Consider the following 26,912-nt stretch of genomic DNA (forward strand, 5'->3'; position numbering starts at 1 on the left):
CCTGCTTACATTTGATTGTTGACAAAATCTTAGGCTTACGTGATGTATTTTGAGACAAGGAAAAAAACTTTTTTGTGGTGTCAGGCGGGGAGGGGGGATCAAGGTTTCTCGCCTAGGGCACCAATTTACCTTGCACCGGCCCTGATTGTACCAGAGACCATTACTACGTGTTACCATTAACGCTGTAACAGATACGGCCGCCAAGGACTCTGGGAAACGGCGAAGAAAGGTATGTGAACCAAGAAACAACGCGGAGATAGTTAACAGACCTCTTTGGTCGTTCCGTTAACCTTGTTACCGAAGCAAAAAAGAAAGGACTCTATTCCCACGTAGAGCAGAACATCGACTGCAAATTAGCACACTTTGAGCCGTACTAATACTTAGAGCTTTCCAAGTCACTGAGCTATATTACACAGGCTCCAAGATAGTCAGCTTTTATTTCGAGGATTCACTTCACTCCAAACTAAACTTAACCATCACCCTATACATGCTCATTGGTCCAGGACAAGGTCACGTCGTTTGGCGAATTACCTGCTTCTTAACGTCAAGAACGTGCAAATTATTGTTATCAATAAAACAAATTAAAAGGTTATTATTTCCGTTTTACGTACACAAGTTGATCCTTTGATTCTGATGGCAGACGGCCGCCAATCACAAGGAAGAAACCGCTAGTGCGGTTATACCTTGTTGCAGTCTAATAGACGTTCAGATTTTTTTTTTCGCGTAAAATACCTGCCCCTAGTCTTTACTAACGCATGCATCTTTGTAGTCAGATTGGTGAGAAAAAAAACCGCGAAATTTCCGGGTTTGTCTGTCTCTCCGGCGTTTCCTCGTGAAAGACGGGTTCTGCCGACTGCTCCAAGCGAATCTGACCCGGGACCAGAACACAGCAGACGGCTTTCTAAAGAGCCGTCCAGACATGTTGACCGCTTCCGGGAACACTCCCGCCGGTATTGTGTTTCATTATCGTTCCCGCCAACACCTTGCCGTCTCGCTAGCTCCCCGGGGCAACGTACACCGCAGACACAGTGCGGTGGCTACACCGCAAACAACGTTCAACAGTTCTTACAAAAAAAAGGGGGTTGTCTGTAAAGTCCGTTTACGGTCGATAATTTTACGTGATAACGTCATAAGAAAACATTAATGAAAAATTGCATACTTTTTAATTTTCAAATATTATTTACAGTTTTTGCAAATTAAATTAAAAATAATATGTTTAAATATAATCACGAACAATTAGTTAAAAAAGCCCGCCTTAACCTGTTTGATATTATAGAAGATTTTCTCGCACGGTGGTTGGCCAGTTCTTGAACGCTCGGCTCAGGCGGAACGTGACAATGAGTCATGCTTTTTCGTGCGTGCAGCCGGCGTTTATCGATCTATAAGACGTTATCGCGTCAAAAACAAAACCGAACTTTATTTTTTATAGTCACTTGCTGAATATAAGTTACAGCTAGGTTTCAGAAGTTGAGAAAACTGTAGTGTGTATTAAGTAGTTGGCTTCTGGGTTGTAGCCGCGTCCTTGGCGAATAATTCACCGACGTTTCGGTCGAATATACAGTCGCCATCATCAGGGAGCAGTTACCTACTGAGGTACTTACAAGTTATCCTGCCTTTATATACTCTCGCCTGAGAGCGAAGAAAGGAAGAATCTGATTTGCCCATAGGTGCAGCCAATCAGGAAGCACCTTCCCCCCCCCCCCCCAGGCGAGAGTATATAAAGGCAAGATAACTTGTAAGTACCTCAGTAGGCAACTGCTCCCTGATGATGGCGACTGAAATGTTGACCGAAACGTCGGTTATTTATTCGCCAAGGACGCGGCTACTACCCAGAAGTCAAGCTACTTCAGACAATGGCCGTGAAAACCTGAGAACATTATTATAGTGTGTATTCACAAAGTAACCTAGACACCTTGGGGTATGGGGGATTTTTTTTATTTATGTGCAACGTATTTAATCACGTAAAAAATATTAGCGACATTGAGGATATTCTAGAACCGCATTACCCTATTGGTGCACGTAACATATGAAAGAAATACAGTTAATAGTAGTTACAAACTTAACAATAAAATAATTTATAAGCTAAAGCTGTATTGTGTATTATTTGAGAGAAGTCTCTTGAATTTAAAGTTTTTCACTTTCGAATCCATAAACTTTTTTTTTTAAGCATTTCTTAACTGGTCAACGTACTGTGGCATAGACCAATCCGGTTCCCTGACAAACTTTTTTTTTTTTAATTTTGTAGTATTTATTAAACTAATGCTGGAATTATAACAGAGCGGTGTGATGGTCGTGACACGAATAACATAATTTTATAAGTAATCACGTTGTTGGCTTTAGTTATTCTTATCACTGGTCGAGAATCAAACCAAGGTCGGAAATCTATCGAGTCAATCTTACATTAATAGAGGATTTTTTTTATGTTTAGTATCTGTTCCGGATTTATAGTTCAAATATTATGTATTTCCAAGATGGTGACCTAAATGTCATCATCGGCTTACTGGAGGCAGGCAGTAGATAAATGTAATTCTCTTTTAGGACTTTCCAACATATTTGAATAAATAAGAGCTTTTTAACAAAGATTAATTTTTTTGCATTGACCAAGTATTGAAAAAAGTACGGAAATCTATCTAATCAATCATTATATTAATAAGGGATTTTTTGGTGAATTTTGTAATTTTTTTTCGAATTTCTAGCTAAATAATAACGAATTTCCAAGTTGGCAGTCAAATATCAGCATCGACTTACTGAAGGCTGGTAATATAGGAATTTAAGCTTATTTTAGGACTTTCCACCATATTTATTGAAATTAATATTTTTAACATAAAATTATATTTTTGTATTGACAAAGGATCGAAGCAAGGACAGGAATCCATCGATTCTATCAGTAAATGAATATGAATGATTTTTATATAATTTTTTGAATTTTTCCTGAATTTATAGGTAAATTATTATTAATTTCAAGATTGCGGTCAATATGTCATAATCGGTTTACTAAAGGCTGATAGTAGAGGAATTTAAGTTTATTTTAGGACTTTCCACCATTTATTGAAATTATTAATTTTACAAGAAATTATATTTTTTGTATCAATCAAGTATCTAACCAAGGACAGGAACTGATCAATCAATCAGTATATTAATTGCAGATTTTTAAAATGATTTTGGAATTTTTCCAGAGTTTATAGCTAAAAATTTACGAATTTCCAAGATGGTGGCCAATTGTCAATATGGTGGGCACCACAGTATTAATAATTGATTACTGCACTCTAGTGAGTAAAAATGAGACATGCATGGCAGCAGTTCACTCTAGCAGACAAAAATAATATGATGACTTCTAGCTGACGAAAACAAGATGGCGGACATGACAGCATACTAGCTGGCGATATCAAAATACCTCGTCATTAGTGGTGAGAGGTCAGTCTGCCGGCGGCTTCTGTGGAGGAAGGATCTGTCGCAATTTTTAGTCGAATGACCTCACTTGGTTAAAACAGAGGAATCAATGATTTAAGTGCGTTTTTTAAATAATAATTTATTAAAATTTGATTCATTAATTTTTTATTAATTTAAAAAATTTCCTCGATTTTATAGCATAAAAATTACAGTTTTCAAGATGGCGGCCGTAACATAAAATGCAATAGAGTTTTTTAATAATATTTTATTAATTATTTTTAATAAATTTTGAATTTTTCCCCTATTTTCTAGCATAAAAAATACAGATTTTTAAGATGGTGGCCGTAACGAAAATTGCAATGGCAGCATCATAATTCAAAATGGCGGAGAGTTCTAGAAAACAAAATGAAGGAATTCAAAATGGCAGAAAGTTCTAGAAAACAAAATGGCGGAATTTAAAAGGGCAGGAAGTTCTGGAAGACAAAATGGCTGAATCCATGATGGCGGATCAAAGATGGCCTCCGGGGTTAAGGTCAAAAGTCAAGGTCATCCAAGATGGCCGCCGTGATGTCACAATCCAAGATGTCGGACATCGGCTCCGGCTCCACCGCCTGAAGCCTGGCGCAGGACCGGCTGTTATATACTACTCACATATCTCTTCTGTAGCAGTCGTAAATAAACAGTTGCGACTATTAAAGCTCCAACCTTCGAGTTTCTATTTTTTTTTTTTTGCTTTAAAATTTTTGATAAATATTTGAGTAAACCTCGAATGGAACGGGTCCAGCACATCGCAGACGGCGCGAAAGCTTCGGGGAAAGAAAATGAAACCGAACTTTCTCCTTGCTCTACCGCGAGCTGAGAGAGATAATATAGAATGGCCAGACCAGTCATACGACTGACCTTTGACCCCCCCGCGCGGGAAAGACACTCGCCGCTCCTCCTTTCAGTGTTTAGGTCTCGGACATTCCGCCTCACGCCCAGACACCGGGCAGCAGAAGAAAGCTTTCTCGAAAGTCTGGGACGCGCGCGTGGGTCGAACCTCGAAAACTGTTCTCCGCTCCTTTAGTCGACGACGGAGAATCATTTCACAATTGTGACCATGCACCCAGATATACATATATATATTTTTGACGTGACAACGTCTAATAAATCGATGAACGCCGGCTGCACGCACGGAAAAGTGTCCCGTAACGCACATTGTTCCGTTACGCTGTGTCCCGTTACGCTCTATTGTACGCTTGCGCCGCATCTGTCTCTCTTCCACTCGATTGGAACAACCATCGATTTAACTTTTTCGAGGCACATTTAACTTGAAACACTCCCATTCGTTTCCTACTTTTCCTATCATCGTCCTATCCTTAACAGAATAACACAGATTGGAAGAAGTTAAACAGCAATCATGTAATAAAGTTATAGTTAAATTATCCCTTCGTTAAAGTAATAAACATATTTGAATTAATGAGTGCAAATAAAAGTAAATGTATCAATTAAATTGTAGATTTTAATTTCACTCCCTCTTTGTATCCATACAAAATAGAGATAATTCAATAAAAAAATGATTCAATTTTATTCATAAAAGTATGCAATCTTTCATCAATGTTTTGTTATGAAGTTGTCACGTTAAACTATCTTCCGTAAACCCACTTTACAGACAACCAATTTTTTTTGGCAAGTGGAACAGAAATATTTATGTAAAACTACAGGTATCTGTGAATATGCACATTTACATGAAAACAACTGAATACATACAAAACAGTGTTGCAGTGATACTAGGATTCTCACCGGGGCATTTTGATGCTTCGTGTCATCCCATTACCTCCAATAGTTAAAAGTTATCTGTAAACCGTTCCATGAATGGTTTTACAGTATTAACTGCGCACATTAATAAGCACAATAAAACCAAATAAAGTTCAATTATTGAATATTCTAGTAAATTCACTACGGTTTAAAAATATTTATGCTGTTTGAGGAACGAAATGGAAAAAATTTCCCTTTAAAACGGGAATTTTTACCTTGAATAGGGAAATGTTTATTTTTCTGATTTGTTTAGCGGAATTTTTTCTTCTTAAAACCAGTGATTTTGGCGAATTTGTTTTGGCGAATTTCGGCAAAATTTGAAGGTCAAGGTCATTCAAGAAGGCCGCAGTGACTTGCTTTGTCTGATTCGTGCCTGGCCCCTAAATATAACCAGCTGGAAAAAAATAGGCATGTAAATAAAATATTTTTCCGTGCTTGTTGGGCAGGTATAATAGTCTATTTTGACACACTTATGGCAGTTAGATGTGCTAATAGGATTTCCAAATACAATGCTTCAACTCTTTATTGGTTAAATAAAAAAATTAATTCAATCAACCATGAACATATATAATTATATATACAGGCACACATGAGACTCACTCACTCACTTCTCGCTCACTTAACCATACAAATTCTAACCCACTTACAAGTGAACTAGAAACTTGAAATTTTGCATGCTCGTAGATATTGGTCCATAACGGACGGGAAAATTCCAAAACTTTTAACATATATCTAAAGCAAAATATTCGAAATTGCGACGTACTTAACGTTTGTGTAGAACGTATTTGGTGGTTCACTGTGGTCAACCTGGCGTACAAAACTTCTAATCACACCATCGTATTGGATTTAGCAATTTGTTCAATTTTTAACCCGTTATTTTTGTCGCATCTCATTGATTATTTAAGTTATACTTCTTTAAGTTCGTTAAAGAAAAAAATATGAGAATTAATTTGTATGATGCGCGCGCAACATGCATTAAAAATTGACAGGCTGTAAACAGGCTACTTACAAAAATAAATTATATGTTTATGTATGTGTGTGCTTTTAAATCATATACCCACTATAGAAATTGATATTAAATACTGGTCAATATTTAAAATTTATTTATTTATTTTTTGTGAATATTAGTGATACAAATTGGGTTTATAAACTTTTTCAATTGTATTTTAAAGAGATTTATATAAGTGCGGTAATGTTCCCGCATGTATAACGATGTCAGGTTGCTTGCAAGCTTCCATTGTCGCTGGCAAGGAGTGTCTGTGGAAGGTTTAGTAGTCTCCTGGCCGTTTTCATGGTAGTGTTTGTGAGGTAATGTTCCCGTATGTATACTTTATTTGAATTATAAATAATCATTCATTACATTCCTATTTAATAAATAAATTAATAATTTAAAATAAACATTCAGAAAATTTAATGATTTTAATTATTCAGTATATATTATCTCGATTATTTAACTAAATTCAATCGTTAATTTTATACACATGTTTGTATTAATATTAAATACTGAGTATCTATTCAAAATATTGTATCATTTAATCATTTTATTTATATTAATTATTTGCGTGCAAAACTAAAGTTTTTTATTACGCTAAGTATAAGTATAATTTCTAAGGCGCATACATAAGTATACGCACACGTATTTTTTTTTTTCCGGGGTGGTAGGTTTAAGTTAGGTTATTGTAATTAAAATGAAAGGTTGGTTAGGGTGATTTTATTTTTCCACGAGAGATCGGTAAATTATGGAGGACTTCGAAACCGTATGCTTTCTTCTGTTCCCAACTTAATCCTATGCTTAAGGCCCTGTCTAACTGTCAAATATTTGCCTCCAATATGTTTGACAATAGAGTGGGTAGGGAAGGGTAGTATTGGACAGAAAATGAATTACAATTTTCTCCATCAGACAACCCCCCCCCCCCCCCTTTTTTTTTCCATATCAGTAGAGACCCGGAACTTTCGCGGATTCATTTAGTCGCAAGCTAGAATGCAAACCTCCACACTGTCGCACTGTGTTGATGATTGGACCGCAGTTATCTGGACACGCCCCTCTACGACCGTGAGCCAACGATGTCCGGCTAGGAGAGAAGTAAGCGAATCAGGTAGTGCCAAAAAACAAGGATAAAAATGTTCTCACTAAGAAATCAACCAATGGGAAAGTAAACATGGGTCGAGCACACCTATAACTTTGAATTCTATCCTGAGGCCAGAGGAATCCGCGGATATTTCCGGGACTCTACATATCAGTGAAGCCAACGCGCGGAAGCAAGGAGGTGACGAACATAACCTCTCTCCGCGGCGTCGCGCTGCGCGGGAAAGCCGCCGACCGGACTGCTGCCTGGCGGCGGAGCTGAGAAGCTCTCGCCGAGCGGCGCATGCGCAAAGGCGGACGGCTCTCCGGCGCTGTCACAGTCCAGCCAGTCGGCCGCGCGCCACAGTAGCGGTAACATCGGGGAGATGCAGAGGGAGAGAGCGCACGCGATGGATAACGTGTTCCGCCGGCGACGCATCGCCGTGCCGAAGAGGTGAGTGTCACACGCAGAAAGTGTAACATTACCTTCTATGTTTTTATACAGAATTTTTTGCGAATTGAACTGTAATATCCATGTCAAATTACATATATTTGTAATTTTTTTTTTCCATTTACATAAAAACCAACCGTATCACTACAAAAAAAAAGTTCAGATTCTTGCCCGGACATTTAAGCTTTGTGTCGTTCCAGTATCTACGTTAGTTAAAGTTATTTTTAAACCGCTGCCTGTATAACTTTCCAGCATTAACTGCGCACATTAATAAGCATAATAGTCAAATTTTTCAATATTAGATGTTTCTCATTGTTAAAAAAAAGTTTGCTTGTACAAAAAATCAATTGGAAATCAAAAATTTTTGCCTCAATTTTCGTAAGCGCGTTAATACATATTCAAATATTTTTTGCCAAAAACGTTTTTTTCCACATAAGCAAAAATAACCATAGTTATTTTTCTCGTAGTATTACAAACTCTTTCTTAGCAACTGGTATCCGAATGAATCTTTTGTAAGATTACAAAAACATTTTCTGTGTAGCATATCCGTTATCCGTCCGGATTCAGTTTATCCGTCATATAGCCGAGCGATTCATAATCATTCGCACGTGCGTCATCATATTTATTCACTTGTAGGCTGCCAATTGGCTAGAAAACTTACATTTTGGATAAAAAAAAATTCTAATAAAGGTTTGTTAGTTTGACAATCATGTAGGTACGCTAAGCACCTAAATAAAATAAAACTGGAAAAATTCGCGGTTTCAATGACCTCTACGATAAATCCCACGTTTCTATACGTACTCGGGAAAATGACAACAGCTCATTGGCTACTGTCTCGTAAGCACTTTTGACTAGGAGGCTCCTGATTCGATTTTTTTTTTTTTCCCATTAAGCGTTATTCATTGGCTCAGAGTCCTTCAGGAAAACTGTGGTCCAATACGAAAGTAGCAAAAAGTTAAACTCATTTGGATTTTAGCCTATCGCGAAATGAAACCGCGAATTTTTTCGGCCTTTAGTTATAAATCATTAAGCTATTTTTTTTTTCAGTTTAATATACATTTAAATTATTTACAAGTGGCCGTGCGTTTAAAAAAAATCATTTTTGTCACTTATATAGTGAAATTTTTTTAAACTATTAAATAATAAAACTTGTTCTGACGTAAGTTGAAATCATAATATGGGAGCAGATAAACAAATAAAAATAGCTAATTAAACCTTTCAGACATTTTTGAGGTCATGATTTCATACGTCTGTTGAAAGTTAAGGGCGCCGTCTGGTCAGAGTGTATGTGTGTTAGTGAGGCGGGATGATAAGGGCGACGCTCGCTGGTGCTTCTAGCGTGGTATAGCCTCCAAGCGCAATGCTGTGCAATCTTCTCGTCGTCACAGGAAAACTATGTAATTTGAGCGGTGACCGTAACATTATATGGCCGAGAAATGAAGATAAAGATGCGATGCAAGTCCCTTAAGTGCTTTCAGGAATCTGTACAGATTGTTTTACGCCTAATAATTACCCCGAAAACACGCCTTTCAGGCATTTTCACTCTTCTAAAAACACAGTTTAAAAACTTAATCCGAAATCAAAAGTACGTTTCGGCCCCCGGCGAATTCTTAAATGCATTTTGTAATCACCCCCTAATCCAATATCTCAAGTAGTTTTCAATTTTTTTTTCCTGAAGCACTGCACGCCGTATGTATGCCCTTAAGGCGGGCGAAAGGATGGAATTTATTGGGTCATTTGACTATCTGGAAGTCACGTGATTGAAGGACGGACGATAATTGTTGAGTCCAGTTTGTGGCTAAATTTTCACTGATAGTGTAATAGTGATTTTAAATTCAATGTGTGTTAAATAAAAACAAATACAGAAGCTAAGTGTTGGTCTAAGGTTACACTAAGTTGATTGTTTCAAAACCAAAACTAATTTTTTTACTGGCAAAGTGGTATTCTCTTACATTAAGAAATTTAAAAAAAAATGACACAGAGCTACATTTGCAACAAATGTGTTTGGTATAAATTTACACTACGTCAATGTATTTTTAAAAAGATTGTTTGTATTAAAAATCACATATGCATGTTAGTTTCAAAACAAATACGTAGGGACCGGAAAAATTCGCGGTTTCGATGGCCTTCAGGATTGACTGCACATTCCCCTGTACACTCGGGCAAAAAAGCGCAAGTTCATTGGCTGCCGACTTGTAAGTCGTCTCGGCTGGTTTGTCTGTGATTCGTTTTTTCTTTGGTTGAGGGTTTATAATTGGTTGAGATTCGTCCAGATGAACATTAAGGCAATAGCAAAATCATCTAAGAGGTATATGTATTTTAATTTTAGCCTATTGCCGAATGAATCCGCGAATATTTCCGGTCTCCTACAAATACGACATTTGAGAAGAGTTGCGCTGAAAGCAACTCTAGTGTAAAATTTTGTTTTTACAGTGTGCGATATTAGTGCTACTCCCAGCATAGGCGCATTGTTAGAGGCGATGATGTATCTTCGTACTTAAAATGTTTGAAAAGTAGCCTATCGTTTCAACACGGCGCAGTCATTCGAGGGCTATCAACGTTATTTATTATAGTACTCTCTGTGTTCTGTGCTATTTATCCTGGTTTGTCGTAAAAAATCAGAACGTGATTTGTTTCGCCGATCAAATCTAATAAGTAGAGACAAGATTTTATTGTTTTATTTTTAGGCCAATTTAGTTTTTACAACAGGATATATCAGTTTTGTTGTTTTTTTATTCATTACGAATGTTTTTTAATAAAGATAACATATCTTTGAATACATGTGATACATAAATCTTTCATGGCAATTATTCACCATGAAAGTGTCACTTTGTCTGTCAGTTGACACAATCGCAACAATAAAAAAATTCTGCAAGTACTTGTTTGTAAAATGGCTTCTAGTCCTTAAGGGGATTCTCAAAACAACACGAAATGCAATACCTAACGTTTAAGTGTACAAACGTTTGCATTCTATACTGTCGCCAAATTTTAACGTGAATTTCGGAAGTCTCAATTAGTAAGAACAATGAATAGAGATCTGCAAAATTAAAGTTATTGGTTGTAGACAGGCATTCATGTAATACACTATAAATTTGAAAGGAATTATATTTTTTCCAATAATAAAATAATAAAATTTATATAATCCTGCCATTTGCAGTCCATGCATAAGGTTAATATTGTGACAGTAGCTAAAGACCAAAATACATCGACTTGTTCAGGTACACGCATTTGAAGTCTATTCTGGTCCCAGAAAAATGCGAGAAGTTTGCACACTGTTAAAAATTTTCACCTTAGGTATATTTCCGAAGTACGCTGGTTACAAATTATTTCAGAGATCTTCGTTATTGAACGGGTTACTGAGTTAATCTTTTTCGAACGCAATTCCTCTAGAATAATCTTGGTATGAAATTAAAACAATCAAAAACTGGTCCAGTCCACAGAAAAAACACTCCTCTTTATTCCAAGTGTGTTTGTTTATCTTGTTTGCAAATGGCCAAATAAAACTCGGTATACGGAAATCGCGTAAGAGACGCGGTAAACACGACCTCAACTCTTCCGGATTTGGAAGCCGACTGACAAGTTACAACTTGTTCGAACATGTAAACGACTATCTCAACGGATCAGTGGATACCGGAAAAATTCGCGGTTTCAACTCTCGATAGGCTAGAATCCAAATGCATTAAATTTTTCGCTGCTTTCGTATTGGACCACAGTTTACCTGAAGGACTCTTGAGCCATGAATAACTGGGGCCATGAAAATTTCGCGAAGAGATCCCGAGAGTAGCTGGAAGTTAAAACACTATAGCATCGTCTGTGTTTCGTGATTGGGTGAGTTACTGTGAGGTGCATGTCGATTGTTACAACAACCAATCACACTAATTCAGTGTGGAAGCAAACTCGTCCTTAGTGGCTCGTGCAAACAAGGCAACGACTCCTCTCGAAGACGACCGCCAATCACAAGGAAGAAACCGCTGGTGTGGGTATACCTTGTTGCAGTCTAGTAGGCGTTCAGATTTTTTCGCGAAAATTTCCTGCCCCTATGAATAATACTTAAAGAGCCTCCTAGCTAACAATTCTTACGAGTCAGTAGCCAATGAGCTGGTGTAATTTTCCCCGAGTACATATAGGATCGTGGAGTCTATCCTAGAGGTAATTGAAACAGCAAATTTTTTCGAGTCCCCAAGGATCAGGCTATCGCGTTTATTATTTCAAATAGACGAGGCGTCAGCTGATGCTGCTATAAAAATTCATTCACTACATTTTTTTTAGACTCGTATTATTAGAGACCCGAACATTTTGCGAACTCGTTTGGAGTCAGGTTAGAATTCGAAGCCTTATGTTTGCTCTTCTAAAGTTTGCTTGCGGCTAAATGAGTCCGCGATATTTCGGTACCTCCACATATTTTATAATATTAATCGGAATATATTTTTTTTGTTTTGTTTTAGAGATTCAGTAAAATAATATTTTTTTTCTAACTGTATAACTGTGTGTCATCTTCGCAAGATTTCTTTTAAGAAACGTCATTGGTGCAGTTGCTGTAATATCAATAATAAAAAATATTGTTTTTTGTACTTTCAAATTTTTTTTCGAAATTTTCAAAAATTTTCAAGTGTAACTCCTTTACATCCATTTGGAGTTAGTCACGCCGATGACGTCCTCGGAGCGAAAGGAAAATAGTTTCGTTCCGAGTGGTAACGAAATATGCAACTATCAGTAGTGGTAGCTCGATTGCTAGAGACCGGAAAAATTCGTGGATTCATTCGGCGATAGGCTAAAATTTAAATACATATACCTCTTAAATGATTTTGCTATTGGCTTACTGTTCATCTGGACGAATCTCAACCAGTTATAAACCCTCAACCAAAAAAGGATCGAATCACAGACAAACCAGCTGAGACGACCTACAAGTCGGCAGCCAATGAACTCGCGTTTATTTGCCCGAGTGTACAGGGGTATGTGCAGTCTATCCTGAAGGCCATCGAAACCGCGAATTTCGCAGGTCTCTAGTCATCTCATCACAACTGCGTGCTTGCTAACTCGCACACTGGCACAGCCCCATACTTGCACAAATTCTCATGCGTCTATCAGTGAAGTTTCACTTCTGACGCGTGTGGTGATCACGCACACGTGTGCATTTTTTTGAACATCTCTCCCCCCCCCCCCCCTTCTTCTCACAACAATTAATTTTTCGGGTGGACTCGTTGAAGGGGACGGATTCTCTCCCTGCGCCCGCCTCCTTCCCCAAAGCTCGCTCCAGTTACCTGCGGAGCAAGGCTGTGTTCGCGTGTCTCTCGGAACCGGGTCTGTGTTACGGTGGCAAGTCTCGTTGTGCCTGTGGGGAGGGGGGAGGGAGATCGTTCCTCGCGCGCCGTGCGACACACACGCGAGAGTGTTCCGAAATTGTCCCGGCCGGACCTGCCGACTGGTCGGGAACCGCTCGGGAACAAGCCGACAAGCCGACAAGCCGACGACCCAGAGACGGGGACGCACCACAACGCCGAAATACCACAACGCCGAAATGCCAAATTGACCACAACGCCGACAGCTAGAATAACTGCTGTGTACCACAACGCCGACAGCTAGAATAACTGCTGTGTACCACAACGCCGAAATACACTAACGCCGAAAAATGTCAATGCAGGACTGCCACAAAGGTTGGGTTAGGTTAGACTAGGTTAGGTTATGTTAGGTTATGTTACGCTAGGTTAGGTTAGGTTAGGTTTGATTGTGGTATTTCGGCGTTAAGGTACATTTAAGAAACACACACAAATTCATTCAGATGTTATTTCGGCGTTGTGGTACACGGCAGTTTTCTAGCTGTCGGTGTTGTGGTCAATTTTGACATTCGGCGTTATGGTATTTCAGCGTAGTGGTAACGACCCCCCCCCCCCCCCCCCCCCCCCCAGATACGCGCAGACCGCCCACGCCGAAGCCTGAGCGAGGAATACGCACAGAGAGAAGAAATCTCACGTGGTTTTCGCGAAAGATAACCTTTAGAAAACCGGTTTGCCGGGAAATAGGGACAGTGAAACTTGTGTACAACAAATGGCTGTTTACATACATCAAATACTTTTTTTTTTCAAAGATAAAATACGAAGTAATTATTATGAAAATGGATGTTTTTTTTAACTATGAAAAATATATTCTTTAAATGATTCGTGCAATGGGGAATTTTGTTTTAATGAATTTTCATTTTATTTTAGGAATTTTTCTTTGACAAACGGTGCCAAACTGAAATAGCGCATGTCCAAGCAACTGTTGTCATTATGGAAACATTCTGTGTTCGTAAATGCTATCGTCGTCGTGTTACCCACAGCACTTGTTTTTCTTCCTCGTTGTGTTTAAATGTTTGCTGCGTTGTCCAGGTTTGTTGTCTGCCTGCGTTTAATCTGTCTTGTCGTTGCTAGCCCACTGTGTTCGTCTGTGTTGTTATATTATTTTTCATGACTAAGTTCCTTCAACGGAATTCTTGTGCTGTCTGATATTTAGAGGTTGAATATTTTTTGTCCGTGCTGTCTGTCGTTGTGTTGTCCATAGTACTTGTTTAGTTTCATCGTTGGTTCCGTTGATCCAACATCAGCTGATTCAGTGTTGTTTTCTTTCCTTTTTTTATCTTCAATTTTATTTTAAATTTTTTATTTTCGGAATGTTTCCATGACTAGCAAGGCTAAACTGCAATGGCTAGAGACCGGAAAAATTCGCGGATTCATTTCGCGGTAGGCTAACATTCAAACAAGTATACCCTCGCACCGCTTCTGCGACTGGTCCACATTTTATCTGGCGAACTGGTAGCCAATGGGAAAACCCTAAACCAAGGAAGTGTCAACCTAGTTGAGACGCCTCACGAGTTAGCAGCCAATGAACAGGTGTCATTTTCCCGAGTATGTAGAGGACTGTGGAGTCTATCCTAGAGGTCAATGAACCCGCGAATTTTTCCGGTCCCTAGCAATGGCGTATGCCCAAGAAAACTGCATTAAATGGAAAAAAAAAGATGGTCGAATATTTAAACAATTGAATTTTATTTTGTTGTATCATGCTTATTGCCGTGCTCAGTTAATACTGTAAAGCGATTCAGGGAGCTGTTAACAAATAACTTTTTTTTTTTAACTATTGGAGGTACTGGGACTACACAAAGCATAAATGTCCGGGTTAAGAATCCGAACCCCGTAGGCTATTACTGCGAACACTATTTTGTAGTCACACAGTTGTTTTGAAGTAAATGTACTATTTTACAAATATAACTAATTTTACATTAACATTTACAGCGTACCGTACCAGTTGGGAGTCCCATAAGACAAACGACGTTTCTGTGTAGGACACACCACGGAATAAATCACAGAATGAGTTTGAAAGTATTCATCTCATAGTCCTACCAGCACCGGCGTCATTAAAGACTATGAAAAACGATCGATAGGGGCAGGCATTTTTCGCGAAAAGATCTGAACACCTATTAGACTGCAACAAGGTATACCCGCACCAGAGGTTTCTTCCTTGTGATTGGCGGCCGTCTGCGAGAGGGAAGTCGTTGCCTTATTTGACCGAGCCATTCAGGACGCGTTTACTTCCGCACTGAATCACTGTGATTGGTGTTGTTACAATCGATATGTACCTGGGAGAAACTCACCCAATCACGAAACACAGACGATGCTATAGTGTTTCAACTTTCATCTAGTCTCGAAATCTTTTCGCGAAATCTGCATGCCCCCTAACGATCGAGATGAACGAGATGCTGATGGCTGGAATAATAGGGGCCAGTGAAAAACAACAGGCGCGTGGGGAAACGTCCGCCACGTTTCCATACTTGCGTAAAGTCCGGGGTTCGACAGCTCAGATCACTTCGGCGTAGATCGGTTGTACAGGACATGATCAAAATTGCTGTGAATGTCTTGGGAAGCACTTATGAACGTAAGTTGTATGGAGCTTATCAACTTTTTTTTTCGAGATAAACCAGCAGGCGAATTTCGTCGGTCGAATTCAGGCTTGCTCTGTGTAGGGGCGAAACGAATTTGCAAGTTTTCATGACATCCGTATCATACGTAATTCTTCATAAAAATTACACTAAAGTTTTTTTTTTCTTCTGGTTGCAGGTTGGTACTGGCTCGAAGTTGGTAGAGAAGGGAAGTTGGACCAGTTTTCAGGGTAAAAGTGGAACGGGCAACTCCGTGACTTCGTAAAGTAGCCCAGATCATGGTCTCGTTTGTTACGAACTTCCGTAGCAACTTTTTTTTTAAAAAATAACAGCACGCTCAGGCCTTGTCTGAAAGTTAGTTCCGCAGACTGTAGAGCTAAATAACTGGTGGCTGACTGTATTCTAAAGGCTATTCATCAATCTCTCCACCTGTCCAAACTATCACACATAAGGAGGGACCGGAAAAATTCCGCAAATTCATTCTGTGATGGGCTAGATTTAAAATCTCGTTTAGTTTCGTCCCACGACTGCGATTGGACCACAGTTTATTGAAGGCTTCTAAGCCAATAAATCACCAACAAAAGATATTTCAAAACACAGGCATCCCACTAAACACGTCTCACAAGACAGTAAGTAGCCAATGAGTAGAGACCGGAAAAATTCGCGAATTCATTTCGCGATAGGCTAAAATACAAATCGTTATACCTCAGTGCTGCCTCTGCTATTGGTTCACAACTCACCTGGTTGACTCTGGACCAATGAGAAACACCCAACCAAAGCTTTATCTAATCACAGGCTGCTACGCTGGAACGTCTCACAAGACAGCAGCCAATGAGTTGGTGACATTTGACCAAGTGTACGTAGAACTATGGAGTTCATCCTATAGGTCATTGAACCCGCGAATGTTTCCTGTCCCTACCAATGAGTAGGTGGCATCTACCCGATTACGTAGAGGACTGTCAGCGTCTACTCAAGCGATCCTTGAACCCGCAAAATTTCCACTCTATATACATATCCTGAATATAACGTTTTTTTCCCAAAGTTATGATCAAACACATGGCTCCAAAGATACCTTTAATCATCATCGTAAAAATTGGCGGATACTTATGGCGATATGCTAAAATTGAAATACTTTTACCGTACTGCTGCATCTGCTATAGGCTAGCCGTTTATGTGGGGGGACTCTCGGCCAATGAGGAACCCTCCACCAGGTTTAGTGTCGAATCACAGACCACCCGGTGGTGGCATTTACGAGTACGTACATGACTGTCCCTATATATATATATATATATATATATATATATATATATATATATAATGGTAATACGCTATCTTCGTTTCAACCGTCCAAAGGCAATAGTATTTTTTTCACCGTTAGTGATTGAAAATTCGACTTTGTTAAGTGAGGACGAACACATTCGCGTATTTTCTGAAACTGAAACAGTGACTATCGATAATATTTGCTGGGATTTTGGCTGTTTGCTTTTCGGATTCAATGACCTCAAAGTCATCTACATTTTTGGGGAAAATGTCACATAATTATTTGTGTATACACGGTTGATTTCCTAAATAGGTTTCCCTTGATCAGAAACTTCTGTAGTTGAGTGTTTCTCATTGGCTCAGAATCCTCCACACAAAATGACAGACCTTATCACGAAAAGACACCAGGAATTTTTCCCCGTTTCTATAATCTTATCCGACTTATTTTGGTGATTTTATAACAAAATGACTATTTTGTAAAATTTTATGGCTGCAAATTATCAATATTACTTTCAACTAATAACTTTTGCACACTAATTCTCTGTAGGTATTAAAACATAACGAAATTTTTTTTCCACGTGGAAAATATCACTGAATTTAGCTAATGAGATGTATCAGATTAAGAGAAAACCCATATTAAGTTACAAATATCATAAAAACTATTAACAAAAAGGTGGTCTCATACTATCATCAAACTTATTTGATGTGCAAAAACGCATGGTCCTCCTCTTTCTTTGTTTTAAAATGTTTAAAATTCTATCAATATTAATCAAGAACATTTATGTTATTTTTGAAAAAAAATGTAGCTTTTAAAACATTGAATTTAAATATAGGATATAAATAGCTTTCCACAATGCATCCCACTAACCAACAGGATCTAGGTGACATTGGGAAAAAAATAACCAATTGCAGCAGTGTAGGATTTTCACATGTGCCTTAAACTTGACAGTACGAAAGATTTTAGATTTAACACAAATGTTTACGGAAATGCTTTGCCAACATACGAAAACGTGTTTTAGAGGGGAAAAAACACGGAAGCCTCAACGTATAATAAATACTATGAGCCTCATCGTAATTCCTGTTTAGCGTTTCACACCGCAGCGAGCACACAAAATGATTACGTAATCCCACAGCCCCACAGAAATCTTTTAGTAGGAGGTCATTTTTGCGCAAAAAGTATTTTATCGCTTGCTGAGCAACTTTAATGAGTAGAGACCGGAAAAATTCGCGGATTCAATTACCTCTAGGATAGCCTCCATTACACCTCTGCATTTCTCAAGCAAACACGCATGTACATTGGGTGCTAACTTGAAGCGTCTCCACTAGTATGATTAGATGCTTCTTCGGTCGATAGTCTCTCATTGGCTCAGAGAGCTTCAGTTAAACTGCGAGCCAATAGCAGAACCAGCAGAACTGTGCACAAGTTTGAATTTCAGCATATCAAGAAATTAATCCGCGAATTTTTCCGATTTCTATTAATGAGCAATAATTACGTGCAGGTATTTTTTTGCAAAAAAAAAAAGAAAAGAAAAGAAACTCTTGCTAGATTGTAATGCAGTATTGTATGTCCGCGCCAGTGGTTTCTTTCCTTCAGTTGGCAGCCGCCTGCAAGAGAAGCCATTGCCTTATTTGGCTGCGCCATTTAGGATGAGCTTGCTTCCGCACGGAATTACTGTGATTGGTGTACCGAAAGATACTCGACCAATCACGAAACACATACCAAACCTATAGTTAGTTCGATTCCCTGATCATCTTATCTGAAATCAGCCCTTAAAAAATACATTCAAATACAATTTAACAATCATTAAATAAATCTGTAAGTTTATAGATAGAGACAGAGAAAGTATTCACCGATTCTGTTCCTGATACTTTAGAGTTCGACACGTTTATCTTTGTGCTGTTCCCATGATTGGGCCTCAAGTTTATCCTTTAGACATATAAAAAATAAATTAAAGAAATATCGAACCACAGGCAGCCTAGTTAACATGCCTCACAAATCAGTAACCTAACAGCACATTATTTTTACTAGAATATGTTGTCTTGAAGAATCTATCCTAAGGTTATTTGAACCCGCAAATATTTTTTTCCTGACCCTACACATAGAAGCGTACAACATTTCTTCAATTACGCTGTTCTATGATTACAACGACGATTATTTCGCGGATTCGTATTACTCCAGGCTAAACTGAACTTGCCTATGTATATAATAAAGTATATATAGTTTTTTAAGAACGCTGATTAGTAGAGAACGAAGAAATTCACGTATTCATTTCGTGCCAGGAAATACTTGAAAAACGCTTGCCTTTGTCCTGCTTCTGTAAATCGACCACGATTTAACTCAATTAACTTTTAAGCCAACGAAAAAAAAAAACCCAACAAAACGCAGGCATCCTAGAAAACGTATCTCGCAAATCTGTAGCGAATGAGCAGGCGGCATTTTCCGGAACACTCGTAGAATTTTGGAGTCCATCCTAGAGGTCGCTGAACTCGAGAAATTTTTGCTATCCCCAGGCAAGGTCACATTCTTTGGCCGGTTTACACTTGATCGGGCAACCACTTATTAATCCTTGTTCATAACTGGCTCAGGGTCGTCAGTGGATTTTCAACAGCACTGCAGTTCAGTCTCCAACGCGAAACAGATGTACATGTGCTTCAAGCATGCTTAGGTTAGTACCCAGTGAACCCACGAAATAATCATTGACTGCAAATAAATACAAACCCCCTGTAAATTTCGCGAATTTTCTGTCAGGCTAAAATTCACAATCCTATGTACACTCTATACACATAATTATAGACTGGAAAAATTCGCGGATTCATTTCGTGTTATGCTAGAATCCAAACACATATACTTCCCTATTGATACTGTTATTGGCTCAGATTTTACATAAAGGAATTTTAGCCAATGAACAACCTTCAACCAAGGAGTATCGAATGGGAAGCATCCCAGCTAACAAGTCTCACAAGTCAGTAGCCAATGAGCGTGTGGTATTTGCCCGAGTATGTATGGGATCGTGGAGTCTATCCTAGAGGTCATTGAACCCGCGAATTTTTCCAGTCCCTACACATAATGCCCCTCTTCTATGGAGTCGAATAAACGTGATATTGCCACTTCGCTGCTGGGACGTAATTAGTTGACAGTTGTAGAGGAGACTCTCCAGAGCATTGTGATCCGATCATTAACATAAATGCGAAGGTATACGTGTTTGCAGCCTACCTTGCTATCGAAAGAAACCGCGAAAATATTCTGACTCTACAAAAACCTTAAAAAAAAAAAAGGCCAAGCACGTCGCTACGTGTCGCGAGGGTGCGGAAGATTTAATGAACTCTTGTATCTGAAAGGCGTGTTGGCATTTGTGACGTGAAAACACGTTGGCTCTCGGCATACGGCATTAGTAGAGACCTGCAAAATTCGCGGATTCATTCGGCGATAAGCTAGTAGTCAAATACATATACCTTTTAGATGATTTTGCTATTGGCTTACTGTTCATCTGGACGAATCTCAGCCAATTATAAACCTCCAACCAAAGAAGGATCGAATCACAGACAAACCAGCCGAGACGACTTACAAGTCGGCAGCAAATGAACTTGCGTTATTTGCCCGAGTGTACAGGGGTATGTGCAGTCTATCCTGAAGGCCATGGAAACCGCGAATTTTGCAGTTCTCTAGGCATTTGGCAGGAGTAATTTCGTGAATGGAACGGAAATGTGTAGGGACCGGAAAAATTCGCGGTTTCAATGACCTCTAGGATGAACTTTATAGTACGTACACTCTGTCAAATGTCACCCTCTCATTGGCTGCTGTCTTGTTAAGGTGTCCCAACGTAGCGGCCTGTGATACGATACAGGTTCAGTTGAGTGTTTCTCGTTGGCCCAGAGTCGTGCAGGTGAGTTGTGAGGCAATAGCAGAGGCAGCACTGAGGTATAACTATTTGAATTTTAGGCTGTCGTGAAATGAATCCGCGAATATGTCTGGTCTCTAGAAATGTGTAACCACGGTGCTGCCATCTGGCGGATGGCGCGAACCAAAAGTTCACAAAGCCAAGGGGAAAACTTTATAGTATTAACTGTTTAGTGAACTTTAGCGAGTTGGGACAGGCTTTTAATAAAATTCCTTGTAGAAAATTCAGGCTCTGCAAATCGATATGGTTCGATAGTCGACGAGGCTGCTCCGGCAGCGAATTCTAGCGGTGGGCACGGAATCTACGTGTTATTCGCGTCCAGAAATTTATTTCAAAAAACAATTTGCGTGTATGCATATTCGTGTTGGGAGTTTCGTATTATTAAGTGTATTTGCAAAACACGAGAACGCACGAATGTGTGCTCGCTACCGCGGTTAGATGTTACACATCTCTGGCGAGTGATGAAGAGACTCGCTCGCTCGCGTTTTTCTTTCTCTTCCCCCCCTCCTTGCTCTTTCTTCTTCTGTCCTCCTTTCACCGCGTCGCTTCCATCCACTCCAGCAGGTGTGTGTGCTCGTAACTCAGGAGCCGCGCTCTTGTTCCGTGATGAGAGATGAGGTCCACGTCATACATCCCATCCGGAACTCGGGCGTTCGTTGTAAGCTGGCACGCAACGCGAACGCAGCCAGCACTAATGCAAAAATAATAATAATAATACAAAAAAGGGGCAGTCATTGGGACTGTCGACAGTAGTGAAACTTAAAACTTTTTTTTTTGTGTGTGATACGTAGAGACCTGAAAAATTCGCGGGTTCATTACGTGCTATGCTAAAATTCAACTAATTATACCTTAGTGCTGCTTCTGCCATTGGTCCACTGTCAATCTGGGGGACTGAGGGCAAATTAGAGACCCTCACTCATAGAAGTGTCGAATCACAGGCCACCCAGTCGTGACGACTCACAAGTCAGCAGCCAATGAACAGTTGGCATTTGCCCGAGTGTGTAAAGGATATTGGAGTCCATCCTTAAGGTCATTGAACCCGCGAATTTTACCGGTCTCTAGTGATATGACATCATTCCTACGTCAAATGTACGCAAGAAAATGATTTTGGTATTATATCACTAGCATGTCGGTGACGCGAACCCATAATTTTTGCCCCTACCAAAAATAGCTTCAACGCGGCTAAAGAAGTTTTCACTTTAAAAAAAAACATAATTAACGTACAACATCTGTACTAGGTATGATCAACAAAAACGGTCAGTAATTTTATTAAAAATAAAGTAATAAGATCGCATAGTAAAAAATGAAATAATCCTCAGATAGCCTACTTTCCTTGGCTGGCGATGAACACTTGTCCAAATGTCATTTCCATGATTGTAAACATTTCTGCGAAGTTTTTTTTTTTTTTTTCGGAATTTCCTTCAACCACTCAGGGTCGGGGATGGTTTTTTTTTTGTTTTTTTCCTGGTATCCGTTTTGCAAACAAAAAATAATTTCAACGCATTGTTCGAAATCCTAGATTAGACATACTGAATTTTCACGCATTCATTCAGTCACAAGTGTGAATGCAAACATTCACATTCTCTCACCGTGTTCATTATCGTTAGAGACCGGGAAAATTCGCGGATTCATTTCGTGATAGGCTGAAATTCAAACATGTGCACAATTCTGCTGGTTCTGCTACATCATCAAATTTTAATTATTGTCAACAGATTCACAACAATCGCCGTCTATTATAATAGAAGGTACTATGCAGTTCAGATTGGCTTTGAATAACCATTCTCTCCCCTAAACATTTGCACTCATTTAGGAGCAAAGATTGTTTTCAATGAAGGCGAGAGACTTCTTGTCGCAAAGGTACCGGCGTAATTTCTGTCTGAAGCAGGCGAATTTCGGATTAAGATGTTGCAATGGAATGTAGTATGACGTGAGGCCAGTTCTCATGCGAACCCGATGGTGTGCGTGAGAAAGAACAGGCGGGGTTTCCATAGGTCATCCTTGGACGCGCGCGTGCTTAAAACGCATCGCCGCGAGAGAAAAAAAAATGGTTGTCTGTAAAGTCAGTTTACGGACGATAGTTTAAAGTGACAACGTCATAACAAAACATTGATGAAATGATCGCATACTTTTATGAATAACATTTAATCTTTTTTTTTAATTATCACTATTTTGTATGGATACAATGGAGTGAAATGAAATCTACAATTTTATTGATAAATTTACTTTTATTTGCACTCATTAATTCAAATATGTTTATTACTTTAACGAACAGATTAGTTTAACTATAACTTTTATACATGTTTGCTATTTAACTTCTTCCAATCTGTGTTATTCTGTTAAGGATAGGACGATGATAAGAAAAGTAGGAAACGAATGGGAGTGTTTCAAGTTTAATGTGCCTCGAAAAAGTCAAATCGATGGTTGTTCCAATCTAGTGGAAGAGAGATAGATGCGGCGCAAGCGTACAATGAGCGTAACGGGACAACGGGACAATGAGTCATCCTTTTTCGTGCGTGCAGCCAGCGTTCATCGATGTATTAGACGTTTTCACGTCAAAAAAACAGTTAAGTCCGCACAACACCTGTGACGTCATCCGACTGTACCAAGGAGTCGAGTTCCTGACTGCCCTAGATCTTTCAGCCGGGTACCAGCAAACACTTTTAAAACAACAATCGTAACAAAACACTGGTTTTTTTTCTGTTCCGTAATCACCAGTACGTATTCAGGGGCAACCATATATTTAAGTGGCAATACTCAACAACATTCACGCTCATTGTACATGCATATCAATTTATCTTCGAATCGCGTACATTAAAATTTATTTCAAAATTTATTAAATTCTTCATTATTATTTTAATTTAGTTTCTATTGGTATTGCAGAAACCTGCGTGTTTGGACACACACACACACACACACACACACACACACATATATATATATATATATATATGCTAGAGACTTGGATTGGGTTCGTTACGTAGTAATGGTCACACATACACTGGCTGACTTTCACATAATATTATTTCATTTTTTGATTCAATACAAGTCTTTTTTTCAGTACAGATCTTTTACACACACTATTTGCCACCATTAGTATAGAGACACTGATAATTACCGCAAGAGAACGGGAGAGATTGGATGTGAGAGAAATAAAGAGACAGTGAAGGGTGAAACGCAACTCGGTTGACTGTTAAATGATCATTAGCCAGTAATTATGAAAACATCACCAAGAGAGTGCCACAGAAATTTCCTGGGACGGTAACAAATTGGCTACAGAGACTGTACGCCGCCACTACATACATGCACAGTTTAATTAATTTCTTTCTCCTCTCCAAAGTCCTGGTATAATTGAGTATGCAGTCGTCGGCTTGCAAACCAGGTTTCTGTTTCACACGCACGCCTGCAGGTTAATTGCCACTACGGAGAGCAAATTTTTTCCTCGCTGGGAAATGAGCACTTGCACTAAGCTACCACTTACGTTGCACAGTAGGTGATGTTTCTGGACAGTTCGTATAACCAGGTTCTCATTGTGTCTGCGAGAAAAAAAAATTGCTTCTTTGTGCGTATCAGTTACCACGTCAACGTCGGCATAGTATGTAATTACTTTCAGCAACATACAAAACCTATTTTTACTACACCAAAAGTAATTAATAGAGCCAAGATTGCGATGGTACTATATTTTGGACTGTTTCGTTGTGAAATTTAAAGCTTTCGTTGTCATCGTTTTATAGTTTTTATAAAGTCGTAAACATTTCACTGGTATCTTGCACGAATAAATAACATTCGTCTGATTTTGACAAATATCACTATTTGTATCAAAACAAGAAACAGTGTCGTTGAAACTTCTTAAGTAAATTTATTAGAATTGAGATTCATTGGTTAGCAAAGCACATGAAAAAATCCTTCACGTTCATGATTGGACTCAACACGTCCTTGACGAACCTTAAATGTTATAAACAAAGAGAGAAAAAAATGATTACCCAATTCGCCAAATAAAGTGAATTGGGCCAGTCTCTACACTGTAATATTTTGTTTTGTAAATGGAATCGAAATATTCACTGTACATGTGTACAGTTACATGAAAACAACTGTATCACTACATAATAGTGTTCGCAGTTATACTGGGTTCGGATTCTTACCCGGGCGTTTATGCTTTTGTGTTTCTCCAGTACCTCCAATGCTAAAGTTATTTGTAAACCGTTCCCTGAATAGCTTTCCAGTTTTAATTGCGCATATTAGTATCTAAGCATGATACAATTAAACAAAGTCAAATAGTTAAAAATTTGATTATCTTTTCAAGTGGTATAGAAAATTATGCTTTAATGAAACATCGATTAAAATTTTTAAAAAAATATGCGCCAATTTTTGTTAGAAATACTCAGTATTATCTCGAAAAACTTATTTCATAAATGAAAAAATAACCATAGCCAAGTTTCGTATAAAGTTAAAATTTGAAACATATGTGATTGTTTCGTGTTGACAACTCTTGAGCCGGCTGTAAACATGGAGAATAAGTGGTTGTCCAATAACTAGAGACCGGAAAAATTCGTGAATTCATTTCGCGATAGGCTAAAATACAAATCGTTATACCTCAGTGCTGCCTCTGCTATTGGTTCACAACTCACCTGGATGACTCTGGGCCAATGAGAAACACCGAACCAAAGCTTTATCGAATCACAGGCCGCTACGCTGGAACGTCTCACAAGACAGCAGCCAATGAGTGGGTGGCATTTGTCCGAGTTTACGTAGAACTATGGAGTTCATCCTGCAGGTCATTGAACCCGCGAATTTTTCCTGTCCCTACCAATCACGTGCAACTCACCGAAGAATGTGACCTTTGTTTTCGACTAATCAGCACTCTGAAAGAAAGAAAAAAGTTTTGATAACGTGAAGGCAAGTGGAGTGAAATGAATCCGCGGAATAATCTAGTCTCTAACAACAGTTTGAAAAGAAGAGTGCCACAAGTTTCGCAGTGTCGAGTAGGCTGATGCAGGCCGTAGTCGTGAGTGTGTTAAGTGTGGTTGTGTTTGGGGGCCCGGCGTGTGTGAGCCTTTGTGGCCGGAGGTGGGCGGAAACCGGGAGCTAATGTTCGGCTCTGCATGGGTCAGCGGGGTCAAGCCAGTGTGGTTTGCCCCGATCGCGTCCCACCATTGTCTCCAGGGGGTGTGGAGGGGTGGAGGGGGGAGCAGCTTCTCACACTTTCCGTTCTCACGAGTCTCTTCCCGTGGCTGAACCGCTCCTGAAAGAGAACTCCCCTGATGACCCAGACACGTAGCTGGTGGAAGGGGCAGAAGACAAGAGACATACAAAAAATATTGACCTTTAAGGTGCTAGTTGTGAAATAAAATTTTAAAATAGAATCACTCATTTACACGGCAACTATTTTGTTTACACAAATTAAAAGGTTTATTTTTAGAAGAAAAACAAACATACATTGTAACTTTTTCGTTTTGTAAATGAAATATAAATATTCATGTGAAATTACAGATATATATATATATATACAAGTATATATATATACAAGTATATATATATATATATATACAAGTATATATATATATACAAGTATATATATACAAGTAAGTATATATATATACAAGTGTATATATACAAGTAAGTATATATATATACTTACTTGAAAGAAAAAAAACTGTATCACTGCAAAACAGTGTTCGCAGTAATATTGGGTTCGGATTTTTTTTTCCCCGGGCACCTATGCTCCGTGTTGTCCCAGTACCTCCAATAGTTTAAAAGTTATTTGTAACCCGTTCCCTGAATAGCTGTCCAGTATTAACTGCGCACATTAATAAGCATTTAAAACAAAATAGAGTCCTATAATTTAATATTAGATTATCTTTTACAAGGTTTAAAATTACTGCGTTTGAATTTATCTTCAATTGAAATATAAAATTATGCGCTAATTTTCGTACCAAATAACTCAGTATTATCCCGAAAATTGCATTTCATACATGCAAAAATAAAAGTTTACAATATATTTCCCGTAGTATTACAAAATATTTCTTGGCAATTTCTTTCGTTTATAAAAGTAAAGAATTTTTTTCTGTATTCGTTTGGAGAAAAATAAACATTTTGTGGAAATTTTACACTCGGAATGTTGCTTGAAAGGCATACAAAGATAAA

The 26,912-nt window shown here is 38.7% G+C and overlaps 1 protein-coding gene across 1 annotated transcript in view; it reads left to right on the forward strand.

Annotated features, from left to right (window-relative positions):
* Positions 1-7,606: 7,606 nt before the first annotated feature.
* The window catches only part of LOC134538245 (heparan sulfate 2-O-sulfotransferase pipe), a 70,427-nt gene continuing 51,121 nt past the window's right edge, over positions 7,607-26,912 (forward strand). The window contains exon 1 of the mRNA XM_063379396.1: positions 7,607-7,706. Within this exon, the coding sequence (XP_063235466.1) occupies positions 7,639-7,706 (68 nt within the window). The 5' untranslated portion in view covers positions 7,607-7,638. The remainder of the gene's footprint in view (positions 7,707-26,912) is intronic.

The sequence above is a fragment of the Bacillus rossius genome, chromosome 13 (assembly GCF_032445375.1).
Source record: "Bacillus rossius redtenbacheri isolate Brsri chromosome 13, Brsri_v3, whole genome shotgun sequence".
Lineage (NCBI taxonomy): Eukaryota > Metazoa > Arthropoda > Insecta > Phasmatodea > Bacillidae > Bacillus > Bacillus rossius.